Source organism: Chroicocephalus ridibundus, chromosome 9, assembly GCF_963924245.1.
Source record: "Chroicocephalus ridibundus chromosome 9, bChrRid1.1, whole genome shotgun sequence".
In the NCBI taxonomy this organism is placed as follows: Eukaryota; Metazoa; Chordata; class Aves; order Charadriiformes; family Laridae; genus Chroicocephalus; species Chroicocephalus ridibundus.
Window position 1 is genome coordinate 34,127,552 of NC_086292.1, and position 18,973 is coordinate 34,146,524.

At 37.5% G+C, this 18,973-nt stretch overlaps 1 protein-coding gene across 6 annotated transcripts in view; it reads right to left on the reverse strand.

Annotated features, from left to right (window-relative positions):
* The window catches only part of RNF111 (ring finger protein 111), a 51,918-nt gene that overhangs the window by 5,629 nt on the left and 27,316 nt on the right, over window positions 1–18,973 (reverse strand). For 4 of the 6 annotated variants that reach the window (XM_063346014.1, XM_063346013.1, XM_063346011.1 and 1 more), the window contains exons 5-10: window positions 16,295–16,492; window positions 15,098–15,417; window positions 13,391–13,646; window positions 12,251–12,608; window positions 9,175–9,300; window positions 8,287–8,413 (exon numbers count right to left, since the gene is read on the reverse strand). In XM_063346014.1, the coding sequence (XP_063202084.1) occupies window positions 8,287–8,413; window positions 9,175–9,300; window positions 12,251–12,608; window positions 13,391–13,646; window positions 15,098–15,417; window positions 16,295–16,492 (1,385 nt within the window). The remainder of the gene's footprint in view (window positions 1–8,286; window positions 8,414–9,174; window positions 9,301–12,250; window positions 12,609–13,390; window positions 13,647–15,097; window positions 15,418–16,294; window positions 16,493–18,973) is intronic. The other 2 variants (XM_063346012.1, XM_063346010.1) reach the window with 1 other exon arrangement.

Sequence of the window (18,973 nt, forward strand, 5' to 3'; positions counted from 1 at the left end):
AATGCACTGGGAGAAAGCATAGGCCTAGACAAAGTAACTCACATAACATAGCAGACCAATATACTACCTTTCTATGTTTTCCAAATCCAGTCTGGTAACTAAAAGCTGACAGGGATAGAAAAATATTTCTCTGCCCTAAATATTTTTTTTTCAGAAAAGAAAAACAGAACCTGATTATTTTAAAGCAGTTTACATGGTGCTTGTCAAATGATGACCATGTAGTGCCAATACAAGCTGCCAATACAAGCCACAAATACAGCTACAATATTAGCATTAGATTTTTACAAACCAGAGTACTAGAAACTGAAGATTTAACTTCCAGAATCCTAATACAGGAGGTGCCTCTCTCATAAGCAGCCTAAATATCTGTTGGTCTGGTACTAATCAGAGCTGGAGATGGAAAACAAGCAAGACAGGATGACTTCTGCAAACTTCAACAGCACATCAATTTAAAGATGTAAGTTGTTATGCAGTATGTAGAATGTATTTACAAAGATTATATACTAACACATGAATTCAATATGATGGCAAATACAGAATTGTGTATCACAAGATAGGTATATTCATCTGCATGCCCAAACTTTTCATGTAAGATCTGTTGGTGTCACGGGTCTTACTGTTTGACAATATAAGCTGCAGCTGTAACAAAGGAATTTGGGAGAGTGCATTAAAAATACGATAATTTGGAAAAATTATATTGTAAGATATCTGTCTCAAATAATCAGCAATTTATGATCCATTCTCCGTTTAAGCATGTAATTCTACTTTGTCCTCCAATTACAGAAAACACATTTAAAGAACTAGGTCACTCATCCACACTATGAACATATTTGTTGTCACAGGTTTTTGCTAGGCATAGGCCTGGTTGGCATCATTTGGAAGTTTCCATTGCCTGTGAATCTATTGCCTTCACTCAGAGGAACGGAAACTGCCGGTAAAACCTTCCCCAAGCTTCAGGAGTGACCTTCACTGCTCAGTTTTTTTGATTCACCAGGACTCGAAAACAGTCTGTTGTAAAACAATGGATCTGATAGCGCAGATCACTACAGGAGCTGTAAAGTTACAGGTGTTTTGCTGCAATGCATTAATTACAGTTCCAACTGCCTCAAAGGTCAGAGTTTCCATGCACCCAGCCAGGTCTCTCATTTGGAAAAAAATTCTGCTACTGGAGACTACCTAGTTAAGAAACCTACTAAATTTAACACTACAAAACCAACAAAGAATTTTACACCACAACAAACTACTGAACTTAGACACCAGAAATACTGAGTGGGAATACATAAATGAAATACATTTTCATGCTAATAAGTGGGCCTTCATATTATCCTGATGGGGAATGGCATAACTACTCTGCAAAATTATCTGAACATACATTATGTACAGGCTCTTCTATAAAATATTGTGAGAGCACAACTTACATTTCTGGCCAAGCAAAGCACTGTATTTCAAAAAAACCATCTCTGTAAGAAAAAAATAGCTCCTTTGCACCTGCAGTAAAAGCAAGTCTGCTAACATAGCAAGATTTTAACTAATTACATTTGTGACTACAAGCTGGAGGAAAGATAGGCAAGAGAGAACTATCAATAATTCCCAACCAAGACCAGTCTAACCAAAATCCCTTTGATAGCTTCAAATGCAAGGAGAAGATTTCAGCTCTCTTGAAATAGCTTCACACACAAAAGGAATTATGCTTTCAGTAAGTTTTCATATTCAACGTAAGAGAAAAGGAAAAGCTTAAAGCTAATGAAGAAAACAAAGAGTTAAAGGTAATGCCAGCCTGCACTAAGTACTTGTGTATGGTTCTTTTGGATACAGTGAAATCATGCTATATATTTCAAAGCAACACGCTCTGGACCTGCAAATTCCAGTATAATAGTTTGCCAAGAACTGTTTGTTTCCCACAGAACAAATATCAACCATTTCTTGTTTTGCACTTTGTATCGACGCTTCCCACTACCACAAAAATTTGCAACAACTAAAAAATTCAAGGCTAAGTCTGAACCATTATACAACACAAACATTCTGAAACAATTTAAAATAGCTAATCTGCAGGAAAGATTTTCTTCCTTGCTACCTTCCTTTAAACACCTTCCATCTTTCCAGGATCTTTTTGCCTTTCAGTTGTCACAGCCACTGAAGAGATTCTTCCATTGTACAGTACTACTTATCTTGTCCATCCCAGCCTTTTATTCAATGGTTCATATTAAGTACGATCTTCATACATATTAAAACAAATCCAAACAATAAGCTTATCCAGTTAACCACTGAGGTCCACATCAATACTCAAAAAGGAGTAAAGCTGATCAATTAAAAATCTTAAGAAGCCAAATTCAAACAAGGGAAATTTGCAGTTTTCATAGAGACGCACTGTGCGAAGGAACAACTAATGTGTGCTGCATAGCTAAAACCTAACTGTTTCTGTGTCTGAGTGGAACATAAAATCAGCACTCTTCAAGCCTATATTCTACAAAAAAACTGAAGAACAGTAATTCAAGTTTATATTAAGAAAAAAGTATCAGCTGCATTACAAAAGTCCATTTTCTTATTTGAAAAATGCAGTTAAATTTGATGCAGCTAAATCAAGGCTATTTCAAATCTGAAGTCCACCTTGAACTACTGTTGCTACATTAAGTTACAGCCTTAGCTAAGCGTTCAGATATTTTACGGGAAGTTTGTTAGCTTTTTTTTGTATGGAACAGTTGCATCTCTTAGAGCTGTGATGCCTGTATGACTACACTCTGAGTGATACTACTCTGACCAGCACACATCTACCATAATGTACTGGGACCTACTGGCCTATACCTCAAAATCCCTACCAATTTTTACAACTAAGGGTAAAGATGGCCTTAACCACTCTGAGTCATTCAACAGCGAAAGGAACAAACTAGAAAGGCTCTGAAATTGGAAAAAAAAAAAAGGGGGGGGACAGCATATGAAAGCTGAATATACAACACCTGAGAGAGGTTAAGTTACCATAAGTTTATTTTCTTTTAGTTATGACCCACAGATCTCCCTTGGACTGGCAAGCTGCAGTTCAGGCTCACAGTTAAGTTAAGGAGTCTTCTCAAGGCTTGCATCCACCCTATACAGATTTATTACACCACAGCTAGCAAACTGTAAAGTTCAGATAATCCCCCCCCCCCCCCCCGAAATTCACAACCAACAGGACGCTATTCAAATTGCAGAAGAAAACGTAATCTAGAGACTGGAACAGCATATCCCAGGAACTTCTCTGATTAACAGGTAGCTGAAACAATTTGAGGGGCATGTAGATAGCCTCCATTATTAGGGATCTGTTTTATAAAACAGAAACTAAAAAAAACCCCAAGCACACTAAAAACACCAAAACCACAAAACAACCCCATAAAACCACCCACCACCAAATCCCAGTACTATGCATAATATGATCTGAAAATTATATTTATGACAGCTACGCATGTTTGAAAAACAAGCTGAATAGAATACTATTTTAGTGGCAGGTCTGTTGCTTAATTTTTAAATAGTCAAAATCCCAGACCAGTTGTAATCAGTTATTCATCTGAACAAGAGTAAAAGTATACTAAATTAAAAGGCAGAAAGGGAATACTGCTCACTTCAGGCCTACATTCCATTTAAAATTTAGTTATCAATTTAAAGGTGAAGAGACTTTGTTTTTCTTCTTTGATTATGAAAAGGATAAGATGGAGGGGAGGAGAAAGACAGCCTTCCAGTTTTAACCTTCCACCCCACCCTCCATTAAATAACAAAAAGGAACAAATCAAATTCATAAAAATAACCCTTTCTTTAACAGAGCAGATTTAAAATATAAAGCACTGATTTTTTTTTTAAAGTGCCCTAGTAACAAGCTCATATTCAGAGCAAGTTCCTGTTTCAAAGCTGAACTAAATTACCATTTCAAAGTGAACGTCTGCAAACTTTTGAAATTTTTTAGCAAGTAACACGTTATACTCCATTTTTCTAATCCTTTCTTATTTTTTGAAGCCTGAAAAATGTTAGAAATATTCTCATCTTTGAAATTACAGGAAGCAACCGATTTTACAGCTAAACATAGCATTCTGGTCATTCAGGTAAATGGATAACATCTGGAAAACATGAGTTTCCTGTTTTCAGCTGGGATAGAGTTAATTTTCTTCCTAGTAGCTGCTGTGTTTTGGATTTAGTATGAGAATAACATTGATAACACATATTGTTTTCGTTGTTGCTAGGTAATGCTTATCTGAAGTCAAGGATTTTTCAGCTTCCCACAGAAGCAGAGAGGGCTCATGGACAGGACGAGGAAGAGGAGGAATTCTGCTTGCATATGCGTTACAGCCATAAGCACGGTTTAGCTAGTCAAAATTATAGCTGGCATATAGCTGCATATAGCTGGCATTAAGAAAACGTCACATTGCTTTGAACGCCCATCTCAGCTTATTAAATTACAGAAATTCCCATCCTGTCTGCCTAGATGTGATAACTGGGTGTTGGGCACTCAGAGTCAAAAAGCAAACAGTGCCATAAGAGCAGCCACAGTCACTCAGAGTAAACAGAAATTGAAGTGGCATCTAACAACAAGCACCAGCATCAGCTAAAAACAGAGGAACAGGAAATCCTCTGTTCTCCCGTGTCATTTTTGTCTGATGTTTCATTAGTTACGCCATGCACTGATCTTCAGTTGATTCTTCCTAAAAATGTTCAAGTTCACAGAATGGATATTTGTCCAGAATGGAATACATTGTAAAAATCACTTTGACAGAAGACCTTTCCTCAGCACATACATGGCATTAAAGCAATAACAATGGGAACACAAACTACTGTAAGCCAGGGTCACACTTAAAGTAATTATATTAAATCAAGCAGGGAAGCAGCCTAATCCTTGCCTACACAGATACAAAGGAAGCTCTTTTAACTGTTTTTAATCTAGGATTCCTCATGAAGCAACATTTAAACAGGTGAAAGTTTCTTCAATCAAGCTAATAGAAAAGGAGATTTTGTTTCCTTCACCCTCTATTTGGACTGTCAAACACTAATTATCTCCCCCAACATATCTTTCTTGTTTTGTGTCCCTGAGGATTAAAACTGCAGTCTACATTCCAGCACTGACTAGATGAAGATTAGGTTATCTGCAATCCAATTAAAATCTGAAACTGATATATCAGAGTACTAATGTCATTAAAGCCCAAATAACCCATTATGCCCCTTATGGCCTGGCAGTAGTTTGAAGGGGTTTTAGTACTCCAGAGCAGACAGGAAAAACGCATGCTGCCTATGGGTCAGCAGGCTATTTCAGAAAGCGATTCAAGACAAACAAATTTTTCAGTTGAGCTACTGCATGAGTTGCTTTAAAAGACTTTCCTCCCACCAAATAAAGAAGGGAGAAGATCAACATTTGATACCTGCATCAAGAATCCAGCACAAAAGCCTTGTAAACTGCTATTCAGTACTCTCTGTACTTAACTGAAAGAAAGCACTCCTCATAACACGAACCACTTAGCGCAGAGGGACTCTAATCACAATTCAGCCTCTCCTCCCCTGCCCCTATTCCAAAAGTTACAATGAAAAATCCCAGGTGACACCTGCAATTAATCTGTTGCTCTTTAATAAAAACTGAAACGGCACTTTTTTTCATTATCCAGTTAAGTTTGTTAGATGAAAAACTTCACTGACTACTTGCTCTATATTCCAAGTCAATTTTGTTGACAGATCTGCTGGGCTCTCACACACGTGCAAGCGAAGAAAACTTCAGCTTTCATGATTGCCATAGAAGGGGTAGAATCATCAAATGCATTTGTAATACTTTGAACTCATTGTATATATAAGTTGTAGCAGCGTTCTAACCTGCCTTTATGTTCTTCTAGTGCGCGCGATCTGAGTACATTTCAAATTAGTCTGAGACTCAGAACACAACTTCAAAAGTCGTATCACTCAATGTGATCACAGCAAGGTTGAAACCAGATCACAAAGATGTGGGGAAGCACTGCTTACAATGGTCTATACCCTGTAACATGTGCTGTCAGTACAGTGGGCAGAAAAACTCAACATACAAACAACTTCAATTCCATTTCATCCAGAGATTCATGAATTACTGTTACAAAGATTAGATATCCCTATACAAACACATGCACAAGTTTCTGTAGAGTTAAAGAACCCCATTGCGTCTGGCACTTCTATCACTTAATAACAGCAGTTACCAAGCAGAAGGGCAAGACTCCCTAGAGTATTTTATCACATATTCAGGAAATACTTCTGAAATTTCTCTATCACAGTTTTCTTCCATTCTGGTGCTAAAAAGAAGATAAACAGTAGGGGCCCAACTACTTGCTTGTGTAACATTTTAGTTGTAGGAATACCTCTACAAAAGTTAAAATACAGTTAAAAGTTTCTCATCATACTGCAATATAAGGATCAGCTGAACTCTGACGTTTCTAGAAACTCCACTATAGTGGAAATAAATCACATCATTGACTAATCAGCCCTGATAGAAAATGAGATAAAATAGGCACATGTTTAATTTGCTGTCCCCTAATGCATTTGCAGTTCCCTGAACTATTAGGAGGGTCCTTTCTCTTTGAAAATCTAAAGCAAATTACGTTATCTGTTACAGTACAACACATGAAATAAATGTGAGAGAGGCAAGCCATTTTTCATCCACTTGAAAAAACAGACAGCTAGCTGAAGAAGAATGCAAAAAATCTTAGTTTGAATGGATGATGCACAGGACATAAGGCTATGCAGAAAGAATCTTGTTGCCTACACCAAAATACCAAATTCTACAGGCTGCTCTAGAAAGTCTGTGATAAGCATGCAAGCTGCGCCTCAATGAATCACTAACCCTGATATATCAGGAAAGTACTTGAGGATTATTATCGTGTTTCTTAGTTAAATAGGAAGGAACAAGCAACTTAAACCTAGACTATGAAGAGACAGCTATTCCAGGACTGATTATAAATTTACACTTTGATTGCTAGATGTCAATTCTGACAGAGGAATTTTGGATGGGCAAGACCTGCAGGTTGATTTTTAATTACAATTTTAGCACACGTTTACAGAAGAGCCCACAGTTTTGATTATACTATCTAGCTTGATTAGGAGGTAAAGTTGCTGAAGCCTTCTGCCACAAGCTGCGAACTTTCACCTAGGTAAGATGAACTTGTACTTAGTTACACAAAGGAAGGCCCAAAGACTGGTACAAACCAAGAGATAAAAAAGCTACTACCATCATCAGAGGCTGCAAACCAACAAGCTAAGAACAGTTAACGGCCACCTGGAGACAGAGAAAGAATCCAGTGAGGAAGAAGATGACCCCAGACCATAAATTACCATTGGACCGAGGGGCGCGTGCAAGCTGTGCAAAGGGTGGATGCATGGATTCTAAGGGTACAGTTGCCCAGGAATTCTCCTTTTTTATGGGTCCCTCTCTGACAGCATCCAGCTCAAGCTGTCCTTGCTGCTGTACCACTCGAATAAATTCTTTTTGGAGGGATTTTTGCCTGAGACACTGCTACAGGAAGCCTAGGGCAATGAAACTTCTTTAACTAGCCACACAGAATACCAGATATAAACACTAAACACACTCCATTAAACTAAATTTGTGTCTCTGGATTTCCATTAAACAATATTAAGAATATTTTAAATAAATCTACATTCTTTCAAAAATAATACTTTGTGGAAGTCAGAGTTATGCTTATTTTCCTTGTTTTACTACTGTAGATTAAAAAAAAGTTACGTGTAACAAGGGATTAGCTTACCCTCACCCTTCCCGTTGTGTATAACACTTCATACTACAAAACTATATGTTTTATCACACAGAATTAGGTTCATGAACACCAAGTATTATTTGAAAACAATCAAATCTCTAGATGTAATTCTAGCTGTGCTGTATACACACTGTGAAAATAAAGCACCAGTGCTAATCCTCATGCACTGGGTGGAAAGTTGGTATCTTTAACAACCCAAAACTCATTAAGAAGAATCTGAACTTTAAAAATCAGATGCAGAGGGTCAATGCATTGCAATGCAAGTGACAATTTAATTCAAGTATGTTTCATTTTACAGGAGCTGAAGTTAGAATGTTAGTATCCTAAACTGTTTTCTCTTACTAGTCTCTTACTATGAGCATGTTCTAGCCCCCTATCTGTGAGCAATACACAGAAACACTGGAGTATTTTCTTCTTCAATTGAACCACTAACTTTTGCAGCAATGTATACATGTCCAATTAAGTGCAGTAAGCCTTAAAATAATTTTCTTGACAAAAAAAATTATTACAGTGACCAATGATAATCACTTTTCATAAGCTATCTCCTTACCATTAGAGGAAGAGCCCCTATTTGCAAGTGATGAAGTCGAGGAGGTGCATGGTAGTGGGCCAAGTGAGGATGCAAGGGCCCTGGAGGGTAAGTAGCTGCAGTCACACCAGCTTCAATTCCCAGTTCCCTGTCACATGAATGAAAGTGGCATTACAGTAAAGGTACGTCTTGACTCCTAGACACAATTCCACTGCTTTGGAAAGCATACAACACGGCATAGCTACCGTAACAGTTTTACATAAGAATTTTTTTTAAACTTATTTAAACTTTGCTAAAGAATCATCTTAATCCTACCATAAATAAAAGTTGTTTTTAAATCATCTGTGAGATAAGACAACTCCCATTTATTGAGCCCAGTATTATTATCAACATGGAGTCTTCTCTATAGCTCACGCTGTGGGAACAGCCGTTGTCACACATGCACCTCTTCCCTAATGGTCAAAAGCTTTTTTTTTTTTTTTAAATAAATATATTGCAGAACTTAAATGTAATGTTCACAAGTGGACCTAATGCAATTTTAAATGAGTTCAGACAAAACGGAGAAAGAATAAATTAGTTTGTAACTCAAATCCAAACCTCAATATTACAAAGAACATGAATATTATGTTTTACATGGCTATTTTAAAAATCAAATCTTGAAATAAGTACCTAGAGTCAGTAAAACTCAATTCCATTTTAAAAGCAATGGATAAAAATCCCTAGAAACATACTTAAGATATTGAGTACTCAAAGCAGTATTTGGAAGTCATATCAACTTCTACAAATTTTAAACTACAGGTGCACACAGCACTTCTAAAAATCACAGCCAGCATTATCAGCACTGTGATCAGCACATTACAGTCTGTTGTCCCGAGTCCCAAAGAACTAAAATAGTATCTGATTACTAACCAGGCAGATCTCTCTGGAGCTTGTCGAGGATGGGAAGACATTGTCTGAGGCACATGAATGTGATGCCCATGACCATAATTGGGATGCATTCTGTGAGGATGCGGAGGAGGCCGTTCATGAGCACGTCTAAACAACATAACACAGCAACAGTTAATTTTATATACTTGTTAGCGTCAAGAAAGCAACATCCATAATCAAAACACTACAGATTGAATTACTGGAATACATTTAAAAGAAAAAAATAAAACTCTCCACACAGTATTTTAATTTCAACTTTAGATATGTTAAAAACTAACTCTAATAAAAATTTCATATTCAAAGACAAAACCAGCTTCAGCTATTGTGCTCTGCCCTTCACTTGGCAGATGTAAATACAGAGGGACTGACAAAGTGTTTAATCCTAACCTCAAACCACAGGTAGGAAAGCAAAGGCCAGATGACAGTCATGTTGAGATTCAGCAGCTTTCACAATTATGCTGCAGTTCATTTCTAGCAAAACTATACCGGCAAGAGTAATTAGGGGGAAACTTAATACACTAATCAGAGGACATTTTCCTTGAAACATGTTTATGTTATACCTCAAGTAATAAGAGCACACAGTTTTTTTTCCATGCCAGCTGGTATAGAACAACTACAGTTTTGGGGGGGGGGGGGGGGGGAAATCTTCGAAAAACTATGTTGGCTGACTTCTGTTACTTTGCCATTTTCCAATTACAGAAAGAAATGGATTGGTATTTTTCTTTCCTCCATTGCTTTTATTGCTTTAAATGCAGAAAGTACTTTTTACTGTCTTCAGATTCGGTACCACCTTAAACTACCTGACAAAGTAGACTAGATATTCTGTAAATTTACACGTCTAGAGAAGTAAAAAGTTACTTAACAGCATGCTATTCTAATCACTGTAAATTGACATTTCTCCAGAGAAATCTGTCAAGCTTGTATAAATTATGTGAGAAGTATTAGTTTTCTGCAGTGGTACAGACCAACGTGGGAACAGATCTATCATCAGAACCTACTCCTAGTGTCACCTCCTTTCAGTTTATCAAATAACTATAGGGAAAAATCTGTAAGAATGTATTTTAATGAAAAAACATAGTAGAACAACTTCTGTAGTTCCACAAAAACTGAGTGCCATGTAGGCCCATTTTTCCTAAGATGCGTCTTAATTGAAGAGACACACGTTTGAAATTATTTCTATGAACATAAAACTCCTAGGCCGTCTATCCCATGCTACTAGCATAAAGTGGATCACCAGATTTAAAATAAACAGAAAACCTGTGTTATGCCAACGCAGTGCACCCTCATACATTCCCTTTCGCACATTTTGTGGCTGATTCCAAGACCCTATGGAAATTACAGCTGTTGTACCCACACTTGAGACATGACAGTGAGAAGAGGACTCAAACCTTTCTCTACTTCCAATCCTGAAACAATCCTATATTTTTAGACAGAAGGTATACAAACTACACAATCTCATATGCAGTTTCTAGAAATGAAGGATGAAACAACATCTTAAGAACACTGAGATGCTGGGACATGAAACCAAAGGAACTGCAACTCTGCTGGCAGCCTCAGTCTGTGTATTAAATAAAAAAGCGAATAAATGCAAGTTTCTGATTCTCAGAGTATAACCCGATTTATACGAGGTTAGGCCAAGACACGACAGTATTGGTTTTGCATGTAATTTGTTATGAGGATTGGGGGGGGAAAGAAAGACCAAGGGCTGAACAATTTCATAAGGTTACAAAACAAAACTATAGAGAAGAAACCTCATGGAGCAAACTGACACTGACCTGAGATGGTGACTTTGGAGAGAATGTCAAGGAAGCACCTATTGTCAACATTTGACTACAGTTTCTATACATACAAAGGAAATTCACTAGGCTAAGAAATGCCAATATTCACATTTCCAATCCCCAAACTACCAGAAAGTTTCCCAAACTGGTAAGATAGCTACCATTATTATTTTTCCTTAAAATGCACTCTTGCCATCTCACATTCATTAGCTTGAAGGTTCCAAAATTAATTTTTGGGTGTGACTGGATAATCGTGGGCATACACATGGTATGCCTGTATGTTTAGGTTAGGGTGTTTAGAGGTTATGCCATTTGCATAGCAAAGATAACAAAAGAACAGGTGTGGGTTCAGATAGATCAAACATTTAATGTCTGAGAAAGCAGAGTTATATTTGACTTCCTGGGGGACTAGGGGCTGGGGGGGAAGTCTGATGTGCCACTTTGTGAGCAGTTATTGCCTATAGAGATTTCTATGAATTACCTGGAAACTGCCTCAAAAGTTTAAAGCAAATTAAATCAGTTTTAAGTTAGTTACCAGTAGAAATCGTGTAACAAAGTTAGGAGCAACAACTAGAGAGCTCATTCTTGAAAGTCTCTTGAATATTTAAAACCATTATCTCCAGAATTAAAATAACTTCAGTTACTTTGTGACTGAATACCAAGCCAGTACTGAACTGATTTCTGTCAATACTAGTGTCATCTAGTGAATCCAGTTTAGCAACAACAGTAACATCTCTTAAAGAGTATCACCAAAGATACATCTAACATTGGTCACATTCTCATGCAGTGTCTTCCTTCTCTTCTAAAGGCATAGTAAAACTAGATAAATCTAAGGTTAAATCTGAATTAAACCTGGTAAATGGTCTCTTATGATAAATTGTTTTATTTTAAAGCATTAGTTAGATAAAAAGATCTTAACAGCATCAACAAGGGAAAACATATTTGAAAGGAGCTTATGATGTACTTTTTGGGCTGTCCAGCTTGAAAAGTAATTCCTGCCTATTTTCTGGAAGATGAGTAATGGGCAAGAGAAATATAAGCTTCCCTTCTCTTCCATGCCCCATTTGTGCCTTACCTGGAGACACTATTGAGAGATGTAATGGTTCAGTCGTAAGGCTCACCCGACTGTGATGGTAGGTAAAGACACTTCTTACCATGGTTTAATACTAAAAGTTCCTAACCATGCAATTAACAGTTTGAGATTCACATGCAACATTTTACAAACCTGAGGGAAATGAATTATATGTTTAGATATTGTTCTGAGTACATTTGTGACATACGTTGGGTGTTGCATCATTCTTCTTCTCTGGACCTCCATCCTCTGGATCACTTCATGAGGATGTAGCCTCTGTGCTGGAGGTGCTGTTGCAGGGATATGATGGGATATAGGCTGGTGTGTTGCAGGAAGATGCTGTGGTATCGGAGCAGCTGCATTGGCTAAAGGATGAGTTGGTGGTGGAGGTGGAGGTGGAACAGGATGAGAAGATGCATGAGAGGAGATTGAAGGATGGAAGGGATGCACTGGATGAGGGATAACATAATCTACTTGAGGTGGAGGTTGTGGCTGTGGAGGAGGATTTCCATGAGAGTGAGGACATGCAGAAGCTTGATGGTGAAGAGGTCTGGTCAAAGAAGCATCTGCAATGAAAACATTAGCTGCTTTTAATTTGGTCAGTAGCAGGTTTTGACCTAAATTTATTCAAAGAAAACTATCTTCACACAGGTGCTTCAATATTATTACACTAGTGTAAACAGTGGCAACATAGGAGTATGTGTTTATGCAATTTTTTTAAATTAAGCAATTCCAGCAATATACCCTACAAGAAACACACACTTTCTGCAGCCAGAAGTACTCCAATTGCCAATGTTGGTAAAAATTAAAAAAATAAAATCTGTGTGATGCATGCTGAAAAGGGTATATACGGTGAGAAGTTTTACTTCAAGTTTGTTGTTTAATTTTTTAAAAATTCACCACCGCCCCCTGCCCCCAAAGTCCACTATTCTGTAGAGACAATAAAAAAAAAAAATAAAAATCATAATCTAACAAGCGAATTGACTGTCTGAGCATGCTGAAGCAGAACTTATTGGGAGGATGGGACAGGGGACAGACCAAGGAAAAAGAAAGGCACTGCTAAAATACAAAGGATGTGGAAGATACTTTCATAGTAAATACAGTTTCTGAAGTCTGAATGGTATTAAGGTCACTCAAAAGAAAATATTTAACTTCACCTTGATCCTGTTCAAATCCTCTACAGAAGCTGAACTGTTTAAATACATTTCTTAATGCATGTTTTGCTAGGCTAGTTCTAAGATCAAAGCAAACAGATAGTAAGAGTGTTCCTGCGTTGTCAGGGAATCTGTTTTCTTTTTCGTTTCGTCTGTCATCCCCCCCCAGGTACCCAGTAATTATCAATACTTACAAGGAGAATGCATATAATGCCGACAGGAGGAGAGCGATGCCTGAGGAGGGGGTTGGGGCTGTGGCTGGGCAACCATACTCGATCCATATCCATCTATTGTTATTGATTGGCTTGGGCCTGCACCAGCCTGGTGCCCATAAATTGCAGTCCGAGATGAAGAACCAGGACAGCAGGGGTCAAAAGCAGATGTTCCATGAAAAGCACCACTTCCATGACTTCTTATACCACTGCTGCTTAAGTCTACTGGCAATGCCTGCTGTGTAAACAAACCATCTTTTTCAAGCAATTCTTCAGACACTGAAAACAAAGTCACCCTCAAACATAATGTGATAAAAAGTAAAAGTAAATACTATCGCAAACAACTGGGATCCAAATTTTTAAGTTTTAAGGCTCGACTCTGAAACATTCTTTAGCTATGGTTAACATAATTCTTAAGTTCCTAAATCTGGTGAGAGACACTAAATTCATTACACCAGATTGTGTAAAAAAACCAAAAACCAAAAGACACAAAACACAAAACCCCTATGAAGGATAAGTCAGTGAGTACATGGGAGCTACATGCACTGAAATATTTGGAGGCAAAAACCAATCATTAGCGTTTTCAGGTGGGCCTAATGTATTACACTTTAACAGAAAATGGACTGAGAGTTCTGCATATTGTAAATTAAGTTTGCATAGTATTGTTCTTACTTATAACTGTACTATTTTAGAGCTGTGTCCTGGTTTCAGCTGGGATAGAATTAATTTTCTTCCAAGTAGCTGCTGTGTTTTGGATTTAGTATGAGAATAGCATTGGTAACACACATTGTTTTAGTTGTTGCTAGGTAATGCTTATCTGAAGTCAAGGATTTTTCGGCTTCCCATAGAAGCAGAGAGGGAGCATAGACAGGACAAGCTGGCAATGGAATATTCCATACCATAGACACCATGCTCACTATAGAAATGGGGGCTGGCCGAGGGGCAGGAGTCCATGATCACTGCTTGGGATGTGCTGGGCAATTGGGCATCATGGGGTGAGTAACTGTACTGCATCACTCATTTTGTATATTCTTTTATCATTATTGTTATTATTATTTTCTCTTGCGTTACTGTTCTATCAAACTGTCTTTTTCTCAACCCACGAGGGGTTTTTTTTGGTTTTTTTTTTTTTTTTTTTTTTTTTTTTTTTTTTTTATTCTCTTCTCTTATCCCACTGGGGGAGGCAGGGAAGTAGTGAAGTAGTGAATGGCTGTGTGGCCCTGGTTGCTGCTTGGGGTTAAACCACAAGCAGCTGTCATTTCAGTTACTTAAGAAGTCTTAAAAAAACCAATGCTTTTAGAAAAGCAACTCTTTTATATCTTTTATAAACAGAACATTAGACTTGATTTTTTCTTCCCTTAGAGCAGCTCAATTATTTACACTGCAGAACTGCTACAATCAGCAAAGTATATTTCAAGGTATTTACGTTTGGTTTGCTTAAACAGCCACTATCATCTTACAGTCATCAAGAGGATGTCAGCTGTCAATGATTACTTGCTGAATTATGACTTTCTGTAAAATTTCAAATTTTTGTGTCCATATATTATAGCTCAAATTTTCCTTTTAGTTCCCTTCTATAATGCCTGCTACAGAACAAAAGAGTAATCCACAATTCAGCATCCTAATCTATTCTCTCATATCTACAACAACTTCAAATCGCAAAGGGAGAGTCACAAGAATTAAACATGCCTGGTCATGGTAACTGGTGCCAGAACTGCTGCTTGCTCCACAAGGTGCAGGCACTGGAGGAGGCCTTTCAACAGGGCAGCTGGAGTCACTGAATGAAGGAGATAGTGGAACAGCTGGGTGAGGGTTGTGGTGGTGGTGGTGGTGATGTTGGAAGTGGTGGCCATGCTGCTGAAAGCAGCTTGTATGGGGGTGCCCCAATGCATGATGAGTCTGTGAAGGTCCTCCACAAGGAGAATGCTGAGGGCAGCACGATGGTAACCTTGGCATGGCCGGAGGACCAGTTTCCAGTGTTGTATTAGATGCAGTTCTTCTTATATCATCTTGAAGATAAAGAAAGTTAATATTGAAGTGAAAGAAATCAGTAAAGCTGATCACTGTAAAGTAGTGTCTTAAATAGAAAAAAAAATATTACTTTGCAATTAGATAATTAACTGATTGAAAAACAGATCTAGACTAAAACAAATCAAACTGGATACAAAAAGAGAAGATTTAGCTATGCCTGCCAAATGAATCAAATCTGAATGGTTCAGGTGGATGTTCTCATGGGAACCACTAGAGGACGTGAACTGACACTTGCCTTATTCTGCTAATTTAAGACATCAGTAGGCAAAGGAGGAAAGATTGTTCCTGTGATCAGTGTGCAGAGACCTCAAATTCTTGTGGAATTGTGGTCAGATCAGGTTTATTGCACCTCACCTGACTTGCAGATAGGGCCAGATCATCCACTTTTCAGAGATGTTATGAGCACTACTTGTATATACAGCTCTGTTATAGGTCAGTATCTATACAGATCTGTATAAATGTGCTTCCAGTGAAGTGATCTACAGGGGGTGGTTCACAGAATCTGTATACATCCTTCACTTCTTTACAATACACATTAAAAAACCCCACTCCTGTAATGCACTGCAATGGAAGACTCAATTCCCTGTGAGCTACATTCTACCTCCTCAAAAAGCAAGGATGTAGTTCATTAGGTATCACCAAAACATTCCAACAGGTGAAAGCAGAATGCTCCAGCACAACTTCCCTCAGCTTTGGGGAGAAATCAATGATCTTTTTCAAATACCTGTCCTCTCAACTGTTATGTTCAGTAGTAAAAATTCACATGACATTTAACCTACAGAATTCTGACTAACTTCCTCTACCTCCTTTGTACTAGGAGGCAACACAACAGTGTAGAAAGCTCTCATTCTGTACCTCCAGCTGAAGTCCCAGCAGTGCTGCCACTGGGAAGACTAGAAGTCGTCTCTGGTGCTGCAGAGGGCTGGCTGCTGGAGACGCTGGGAGCTGCATCAGAGGCCTGCTCTGAGGTAGACGTACTAGAACTGTTACTGGAAGCAGAACTCACGACCTGCGGCTCCACTCTAGCTGACGTGGTTGGCACAACTGTTGGCTCTAGCAAAACAAAAAAGCTTTCATGTTCTTTAAACCTTTAAAAGCTGCTGGGGCTTTTTATTGTTGCTGGTGTTTTTTAATTATTATACAAGAAATTCTCATTTCTGGTCTTGCCAGATGCTAAGAAAGTCAGAACACAAAAGCCTGACAGGTACAAAATACAGAACTTAATTCTGTTTCACAAAAACACTTGCTGAAATCTTTCATAGATCCACAGGCAAGCTACTCTAAGATTAAGTATTACACTTACCATTTTTTTTAATGCCTACAAAGTACAGAAAAACTTTTAGATAAGTAACCAAGAACAGCATAACAACATCTAAATTAGCAGTACTACTTTACAAACTTCAATCACTCTAGATGCATAGTACTAAAGGCCATAGCAAGATAAATTTGGGTTTCTAGTCTCAATACACATTAAAAGCAGATTCATTAAATAATTTTCTGTTAAAAGCACATACACGTTCATTTTGCATACTATAAAGGTAATAGTCAGCAATATATTTAATTGTACCTAGGGAAATACAAGAAACACTTGATAAATCTTGTTCTCTACTATACAATTGTAAACAGGTTAATATTTAAAAAGATACTTGGTGACATAATTCAAATTTAATTTTGAAAAATCTGCCTTTGACTGTAAGTTTGAAATTTCTCTCTAATTACTGACAAGGCAATGATATCACTCTGAATATGAGATACCATAAAAGGGAATATCATCAGAAGCAGCTCAGGTTGTTTGTTTGTTTGTTTAGTAAAAATGTCTGCATTGATGTTGTGGTGTAGGGGGGAAGCATCAAGACACTTCAAATACTTCCCTTACACAAAGTCTCAAAATAAAATACGACTATTTTTCAAGATTTCTCTCTATATCTAGTACGTATATCAGCAAGTCAGTGAGCAAGGGAATAAACATATCTCCGTTCTTGCAAGTCTTCCAACTCCTTACATTAAAAAAACATGATCTGATACCTACATTTAAATTCCTTTGGATTTTAATATGTCATTCCAATATACTAATCCTATTTGAAGGAAAACATTTTGGGAGAAATGTATTAACGTTTAAATTCAGAAAAAAACCAGCAAATATACAGGACATGTATAGCCTAACATTGCTATGTGATCACACAGTGCTCAAAACTGGATGCTAATACATTCTGAAAGCAATCCTGCAGTCAGACAATTCTCAATTCTATCAGCCTCCATCACCCTGCTAGTCTGTTACTGTTTTGTCTCACCGTCAGCAATACAGACAGTTCTGTTTCTCTCTCCTAAAACCAATAAAAGCCAGTGGGGGATTGGTTGATCTCAAACTACCAGCTAAGAGAAACTTAATTTCAACACATTTCACATATATTATTCTAGCAACATAGATGGAGATATGATCCTTATGCTCATCCAAGTAGCTAGCAAAGTTTTAAGAAAAGTATCTTTGAAGGCACCAGTAAAGTTACGATAAAGCTGCCTTCTAACAGTGTTAATTCAGAATTTTTATTTATTTATACTAGTTCATGTGTGAAATTTGATGCCTAAACCCAAAAATAATATCCCTCATCTTATAAAGGCATTTCCTCTGGTGGAAGGATAAACAGTTAGTCTTAAATATATACATTATAAAATTTAAGACTAACTTTTATAATTTGAGTTTAAAGAGTATATTAAAGCAATAGATACCTATTCACCTTCAATCAAAGAGCTGTTGGGACACTTCACAGTAAATCCACAAAGAAAAGAATCTGTAAATCAACCAATCCTCTTCCTTAAAAAACACCAAACAACAAAAACCAATTCCAAGCCCTTCCAACTCTCCAACCCACCGCAAAAAAACAAAACAACTTGAAAAATAAAATACTGCAAGATTCTAGCTTGTGATGTACTTGGGGACAGAACCACAACAGGACAAAACTTCTGTCCAACATTAAAAGTAGCATGTGCCCAAGAAACACCCAAAACCACCACCACAAAAATAAACCTGCAAAAATGTACACGAGCTTTAGTTTTTCCTTTTCTCGATGTTTGACAGTACCTGAAATTTGCTCTTATGATTTTCAGCAGGAATAGACTTATTAAGCATCAGTAGGTTTTAATGGTAGGAAACAATCGAAAGGTTACAGCTTCAGAAACCTAGCATACTTCACTAGTTTGGTGTAGTTTTGTTTTGTTTTCTTTTAAAATTATTTTTATTCCAAGGCCTGAAAGAACAGTAGCTATTCCAAAGCATAGGCAGTGGTAAGTTTTCCTTTTATAGTGCTGTATTAAAGTAAGTGCATATTTTTAAAGAAGTAGTTCCAACCTGTTCTGTAATTTCTGCCTGGTGAGTCAGCCATCAGACACACACCCAAATCTGTTTTGGAAGAAAAATTAGATCTAGTAGACCCACTGGGAATGGCTGAACTTTCAGTTTTTAAAGGAAGGCTGCAAGAGGATTTTCTGACAGGCTTGGAAATGAGTTTGTTTAGAATTGAGAATTTTTCATAGAAT